The 8,182-nt window shown below is 40.3% G+C and overlaps 1 protein-coding gene across 4 annotated transcripts in view; it reads left to right on the top strand.

Annotated features, from left to right (window-relative positions):
* The first annotated feature begins 569 nt into the window (after positions 1 to 569).
* Positions 570 to 8,182, top strand: part of smoc2 (SPARC related modular calcium binding 2) — an 89,356-nt gene continuing 81,743 nt past the window's right edge. For 2 of the 4 annotated variants that reach the window (XM_042323422.1, XM_042323420.1), the window contains exon 1: positions 570 to 1,265. In XM_042323422.1, coding sequence (XP_042179356.1) covers positions 1,191 to 1,265 — 75 coding nt within the window. In that variant the 5' untranslated portion in view covers positions 570 to 1,190. The remainder of the gene's footprint in view (positions 1,266 to 8,182) is intronic. The other 2 variants (XM_042323421.1, XM_024424241.2) reach the window with 2 other exon arrangements.

Genomic DNA, 8,182 nt, shown 5'->3' with positions numbered 1-8,182 from the left:
TAACATAGTAAGTGTAAACCCGAGACACTCAAATGAATAGCTAACCCTAACCCTTTAACCTAACTCCTAATCTAAACCCTAAACTTCACACCCTAACCCCTAGCCTAGCTAACATTAGCCAGTATTCGTAATATATCATACGTTTTGCGAATTTGTAACATATTGTACATTTAGAAAATGTGTAACATATTGTATGTTTTGCAAATTCGTAACATTAATACAAATTGTAATTCGTAACATGTACTAAATGGGTGTCTTGGATTTACATACAGAATAATACAAATGCTCTGAGACCATGCTGGGCAGCCTGACCATCTTTTATTTGAGGTGTCAGAGGGTTCATGATGCGGGTGACCACAGAGCATCAAAGGGGTTTTCCATTCCTTTCGACATGTGGACCTATCCATATCCCTATCTTTTGCGTGTGCGTGTGCGTTAGAGTAGAGAGAGAAAGAGAGAGAGAGAGAGATGGAGTTTTCGAGAGGGAGTTCAAGACTGTACACGCGGCTCACTATATGTTCTGTCCTCTTTCATTACCTTTCATACGCATGCGCTAGTCGCTACTCCATACTCACTACGCCTTTACGCAGTCTGGTCCTCTCTTTACTGAGCGAGGCTCATAACACAGCAGAGGACAAAACAGAAAAGGATTCCCTGTTGTGGTTTAGGGGAAAACAAGAAAAAGAGGGAGAAAGAAAGAAAATAGAACTTTGTTTGCCTTAGCTACCAGCAGCAGAAAGATAACTTCAAAACGTATAGGCTACCTACCTACCGTCAAGGAACTGCCTGCATCCGATAAGGGATCTAGTCCACATACGAGGAGAGGGAGGGGGTGTGGAGAAAAGTCGAGAGAGAGACAGAGTGTGTGTGTGAGAGAGAGAGAGCACTGAGGGAGGGAAAAAGGTCAGGACACAGGGGGCATTTCGCACTGCGAGAAATAAGGATCGTATCAGAAGGTTGCAGAAGTAACGGAATTGGCAGAGATAAAAAATTGTGATAAAATAAACGTCTGCTCCACAACTTCTTCACAAAGTCAATTGAAAGGCGTACCTTGGTAATTGAATTGAGCGCATTTTCTCAAGAAAAGTATTTGGATACTTAGGACACAGTTGGTTTTGTTGAAGCCGAGACAGTAGGCTGGAGGCTTCACTTTGGATCGTGCGTAATTTTCATTGAGAGCCACCATCAGGATGCGCGTCTGCCTGCTCTTGGTCCTTCTCTGCCTCTTTTGCGCCGGGCACGCTCAGAAGTTCTCCGCTCTCACGGTAGGATACTAACTATACTAATACTTTTGCCAGGATACTCTGACTTTTTGCAGTCGAGCATCTGTCATACTTGTGTATTGGTTTATTTTGGATATAGCCTTCTTACGCGCAGAATGCACGCTTGGAGCAATGGCTTTATGTGATGGCTATGTGATGGCAATTAAGAAAATAATTTTTTTTCACCAGTTTACGAGCCGCGAAGGATAACATATGGTTCGGATTCTCCACTCCACTATTTTTGAACCCATGAACATAGCCTATTGATTTAAGTGTTGTTTTATCTGGAACTAGATATTTTCTATCTTTTTTCATTTTTGTATTTCTTTATTTAGGCCTGTTAATATATCTATTTATTTATATGTAATCTTTTTTAATATTTCTATTTCTATTTTTTTAATATATTTTTTTAACTTAAATGATAGGACCATTCATGTAAGGTCCCTCTTTGATGTAAGGTCCCTCTTAATTTCCGTGCCAAATCATGTCCAAATCATCATCCTAAAGTATGACAAAAATGACTGTGTAACTCAATGAAGTAACTTGTAGATGACTTGGACATGATTTGGAAAATTCTAGTTTAGGTACTATTGACTATTACCTTGTTTCGTTAGATTGAGTTAGATCATGTAGATGAGACAGATAACATGTTTAGTTGAGCAAAGGAGGAACAAACTACATTGTAAAAATAGTTATTTTTGATACGAAAGAAGATTAGCTGTGTGTCTGATTACGCTAAATACCTGAACATTGCATATTGTATATACATTAAAACATAGTGTGGTGGTGGTTTAGATTATTATTTTATTTTTTTACCAGAGCAGTGTTCTCAAGCTTTATGAATGTTAGAGGTACGCCAAATATTGACTTGTCCACATGAGTCCATCATTCTAAAATCCGTTTTAGTGAAAAATATATGGGTATAAGAGTCCATTGTGAAAGCTAGATGTACTGCTAACACCTATAGCTAATTTAATGTTATGACTTTCAAAGGTCTGAAATAATTTCACTTCAATATGCATATGCCAATAGGACTACTTGTTGGATGCTCATTTGGAAACCAGGTGTTTAGTTAAGCCTAGTGATATTGTCAACCATCATCAGCTCATCCAGATTTTTTTTTCTTTTGAATGCCAGTCAGATGTTGGGATATAGCATGGGGTGCAAAAACAGACAAAGTGTGGCAAAACAGTGTTCGGAAGAATGTCCAGAATACTTAGGTGTCTAGTTAGCCGCGCCTATGAAGACTGTTGCGATCAATGTTGGATTCAATCCAATACCCCTACATTTATGTTGATTATCTGCTATTGTCAAATTGAGTTACAGCAGGGTCTAGAAGATTTAACAGAGAAATCATCAAGGTCTAGGCTACTGTGCCCACTTGTGTAGGATGGGCTGAATACTTTAATCATAGAGGCTATTGTTACTTTGTGTCTCTAAAATCACAATGTTTCCATTTCTATTTTCATGTGACAAAGAGTCTTCTTTAAATTGAAACGAACTTAGCTCTGGCTTTTACCTGATCCAATATTTTTGCATGAACTGTTTATTGTCATACATTCGGTAGCCTATGCTACAAAATATAATATTCTGCCCATATGAACAAATGTATTTCGGCCACAGCCTAAGGAACAGCTACATGATTGAATGAAAAGCAGCAAACAGACACAACATTGTTTCAAATTCTTTAATAAAAGACACATAAACAGCTTGCTTCACAGTTTCCTCGCCACATAGGCCTACAAGCAAACTCAATGTATCTCGACGAGTTCTTGGGGGTCTGTACGCAGCATTGTACCTTCCACCAAAAGTTTTGCTCCTCAAAAAGACACATAAGAGGAATTTTTGTGTGCATGTATTCCGTCTGGCTAAGTGACTTGACAGAATCTCTGGGTGCATTCTTTCTGCCAAGCAGTGGCATCTGGGCACATGTACTCTGTCTGACCTGATAGAATCTCTAGGTGCCATCTCCCTGGGTTTGTAGGGTCTGACAGCTCCAGATGGTAGGAGTGGAGTGATTATCTCTGCTGGCATGTCTCTGTGATGCTGATGTGCCTGTTAGCAGCCTGCTCATTGCTCCAGTGCCTGGTCTGCCCAGTGATCCTTTCCAGTTTTGTTGTGCTAGTCACCCAGACAGCAAGCTAGAAACCAAATATGCAAACATGACTGCATCCAACATCCAACAGCACTGATGACAATGCACTCTTTGGGGATGGGGTCCATGCCTCTCTGCTTTGACTGCCTTACCAGTGCATTTACATTCACAAAGCACTTGTCATTGTTACCACAGGCGAAGCACAGGCCAATGTCAGTTCATCCCCCTCTAGATCTGAGTAATGGTCTGAAGCACCATGCACACAAGGCTTCTGGTGAACTCTAAAAACAACCTAATTGCTGTCCCCTCTTAGAGTGTAATGTTGACATGTTCATTGCATCATAACCCAGCAGGGGAAACCCAACAACACTACAGTGCCCATTCCATATTACCCATCAACCCTTGCATGCTTATGAAGAAAAGAGAGGCAAGAGCACATTTTTGGGTGGATGGAGTAATCAAGTGTGCTTACAGTGCTCATCTCTGCTCACTTCTGCTCAGGTAGGAATAATAGAAAGTTGTAGAGACTGGAGGCCGAAGTGGCTGCAGAGGAATGCGCAGTGTCAGAGTCTTGCCTCTGTGATTTAGAGGTTGATGTGACAGCCGCCGCCCTTAGTGCCACTATTTATGGGCTGTGTGAGGATGCCTTAATATCCAATGGGAAACAAATGGCCATGGGTTGTTAACCTGGAGCTGAGGGGTCAGAGAAGCTCTCTCCTCTGCCTGCACATGGCATTTTGGAATGTGGGAGGAAGAATTGCATTGTGCAGATGCACCTCTCGCTCTGCATTCTCACACACACTGTGATATACAGTTGAAGTCAAAAGTTTACATACACTTAGGTTGGGGTCATTAAAACTCATTTTTCAACCACTCCACAAATTTCTTGTTAACAACTATAGCTTTGGCAAGTCGGTTAGGATATCTACTTTCTGCATGACACAAGTAATTTTTTCAACAATTGTTCATAGGCAGATTATTTCACTATAATTCACTGTATCACAATTCCAGTGGGTCAGAAGTTTACATGCACTATGATGACAGTGTCTTTCAACAGCTTGGAAAATTCCAGAAAATGTTGTCATGGCTTTAGAAGCTTCTGATAGGCTAAGTGACATCATTTGAGTCATTTGGAGGTGTACCTGTGGATGTATTTTAAGGCCTACCTTCAAACTCAGTGCCTCTTTGCTTGACATCACAGGAAAATCAAAAGAAATCAACCAAGACCTCAAAAAAATGAGAGCAATTGAGAGCAATTTCCAAAAGTCTGAAGGTAATACAAAATTCAAAAGGCATTTGCACATCTGAGCAATCTTTTTTGCAGGTGCATGGCAACAGTTGAACAAGATGAAGGAAACAGGAAACTGTACACTGCTCTTGATATTAACACTGATATTAATAAGCTTACTTATTGGCCTCACGGCTTTCGTCAGAGCTTTTGTGATTTAAAAAGAATTAGCACCCTTATGTAGACCTAGCCCCACCCACATTCGTTCCACACGTCGAAAGGGGTTGGAGGCAAAGGAAAAACACATAAGTGCTACCAAATATAAAAGCCTGAAGGTACCATGTTCATCTGGACAAACAATAGTACGCAACTATGGGACAACACCATGGGACAACGCAGCTGTCATACTGCTCAGGAAAGAGACGTGTTCTGTCTCCTAGAGATGAACGTACTTTGGTGCGAAAAGTGCAAATCAATCCCAGAACAACAGCAAAGGACCTTGTGAAAATGCTGGAGGAAACAGGTACAAAGGTATCTATGTTCACAGTAAAACGAGTCCTATATTGACATAGCCTGAAAGGCCGCTCAGCACGGAAGAAGCCACTGCTCCAAAACCGCCATAAAAAAGCCAGACTATGGTTTACAACTGCACATGGGGACAAAGATTGTACTTTTTGGAGAAATGTCCTCTGGTCTGATGAAACAAAAATAGAACTGTTTGGCCATAATGAACATTGTTTTGTTTGGAGGAAAAGGGGGAGGCTTGCAAGCCAAAGAACACCATCCCAACCGTGAAGCACGGGGGTGGCAGCATCATGTTGTGGGGGTGCTTTGCTGCAGGAGGCACTGGTGCACTTCACAATATAGATGGCATCATGAGGGAGGAAAATGATGTGGATATATTGAAGCAACATCTCAAGACATCAGTCAGGAAGTAAAAGCTTGGTCGCAAATGGATCTTCCAAATGGACAATGACCCCAAGCATACTTCCAAAGTTGTGGCAAAATGGCTTAAGGACAACAAAGTCAAGGTATTGGAGTGGTCATCACAAGCCCTAGCATCAATCCTATAGATGATTTGTGGGCAGAACTGAAAAAACATGTGTGAGCAAGGAGGCCTACAAACCTGAATCAGTTACTCCAGCACTGTCAGGAGGATGGGCCAAAATTCACCCAAATTATTGTGGGAAGCTTGTGGAAGGCTACCGGAAACGTTTGACCCAAGTTAAAGAATTTAAAGGCAATTCTACCAAATACTAATTGAGAGTATGTAAACATCTGACCCACTGGGAATGTAATGAAATAAAGAATAGCTGAAAGAAATAATTATCATTACTATTATTGTGACATTTCACATTCTTAAAATAAAGTGCTGATCCTAACTGACCTAAGACAGGGAATTATTACTAGGATTAAATGTCAGGAATTGTGAAAACTGAGTTTAAATATATTTGGCTAAGGTGCATGTAAATTTCCGTCATCAACTGTTCGCAGAGACTAGCCGTGCACAAACACATACACACACACTGATATATGTGTGCACTGTCCTTGTGGAGGCAGAGGGATGGAGCAGTGTTTGGTGTGTGTGTGTTTGTTTTAACATCTCAGAGTTGAGGTAAAAAGTGTTGTGAGTGTTATATCTGACTTTTGATTCTAATGGAGTTAACACCAGTGGGATTGAAATTGACGCCACCTGCAGTGAATAAATGAAGTTGGGTTTTTGTTACTCCACTGTGTTGAGGTAATTTCTCTGTCAGAGTGAAAAAAACATGGAAGGGGCCTCATGATCATATTTCCCAGTATCCCTTGCTGCAGGTTGCTATTTATAATTGTTTGTTTTAATATCTATGTTTCTGCATGCATATTGATTGATTAATTGTTCTTATACTACCCAAAGATAACACATTTTTCTTAACATATCCGATCTGTAAGTGGTTGGACTTATTGCATCCGTTATTGAGATGGTTGTTCCAGTGTAGATGGTTTAGGTAGTCTCATTTATCCCTTACAAGTTCCAATTGTTGGATATCCTAATATGACTTGCCGATGTGGCCTGCAAGTGTTTCAGACCACTGTGTTAGGGTAAAACTAGGCTGTCGAAGTATGATATTGTCAAAAAAGTAATATATTGTCATAAATAATTAAATCTTTATGATAAAATATTCACTTTGGCACTCACTTGCTGAAGGTTGCAGGACTGAAAGCTGTGAAATGCAACAATAATGTTTCTGTCACTAGCAAACACGTAATGTGTACTACAAGTACCTCTAAAATTTACTTGAAAGGAACCCTGGGAAATAAATATACAAATAGGCCTTTACACCCTACAGTGTTAAAACAACACCCCAGAATGAGTTACTGTAACTCCACAGGTATTCATTGCTTACCACAGAAACTATTTTCATGAGCTTTCAGAGATCATATCTTATTATTTAACATTGTTTTAGGTTTTTGATTATTAGGCATTTTATCCCACTTTCACAGCCATTGTTGTCCACTGTGCTCAATCCACTAACTGTAGCCTATGTGTGTCACGACTTCCGCCGAAGTCGGTCCCTCTCCTTGTTCGGGCGGCGTTCGGCGGTCGACGTCACCGGCTTTCTAGCCACCGCTGATCCACTTTTCATTTTCCATTTGTTCTGTCTTTGTCTTATCACACCTGGATTCACTCAAATAATTACTTGTTTATTATTTAACCCTCTGTTCCCCATGTTGTATTTGTGAGTGATTGTTTATTGCTATTGTCAGGCGCTGCACTTTTGTTTTAGACCATGTTTTGGCACTAGTATGTGTTATGTGCTGTCATTTGGTAACCGGTATTAAAGTGAGCCTTTTTATTATACACCGCTCTCTTGCACCTGACTTCGCCTCCCATATACACGCCAACACTCTTGGGGTGTTAGTTTTTCAACACTTTGAAAAGTATTATTTTAACAACCTTTCTGTCAGTTACATTTACACACTAAGAAAGTATTACAATTAACACTGTGGTTGTTAAAATTCTGAACTCAAATTTGCTGTGTGGGCACGGTGCAGGGGCATGCTCGGGATATGACTATAACAATGAGACAACTTCTACCATGTAGTAAACTATTGCAACACAAAACATTCCCTGGTATGCATATATAATCTACTGGACTCAAGTTGGTGGCTGAGTCTCAGAATTACACTTTATTGGTGAACCGTCATAATAGGACCCGTTGAAAACATAACTGATATTGTATTTAGGCTATATTTGGTCAAACAAACAATAACTCATTCATTAAATTAAGCCTTCATAAACCCTTTATAAGGCCTACATAGATGCTTCACATGGTTAATACATGTAAAGAACTTTGTGAGACAATAGATATAACATGGAATGTTGTGGTGTTAGGTTGTGGTCTGGTGAGACAGAGTGGCTTTAATGTTTTGCCTCAGGAGAAATTGATTAACCAGAAGACGTTTGGAGTTCCCTTTAAGTTAGTCAACTTCGGTCAAATACTATGGGGAGTCGCACACTCTCGAAATATGCACCTCGCTGGAAGCCCCGCCTTCCACAGGTGATAAAGCTTGAGGCTCGAATTCATTCCTTGAATTATTCTGTTCTTCACCTCG

This window comes from Oncorhynchus tshawytscha, linkage group LG06 (assembly GCF_018296145.1).
Source record: "Oncorhynchus tshawytscha isolate Ot180627B linkage group LG06, Otsh_v2.0, whole genome shotgun sequence".
Taxonomy (NCBI): domain Eukaryota; kingdom Metazoa; phylum Chordata; class Actinopteri; order Salmoniformes; family Salmonidae; genus Oncorhynchus; species Oncorhynchus tshawytscha.
This window is presented reverse-complemented; position numbering and strand designations above follow the sequence as displayed.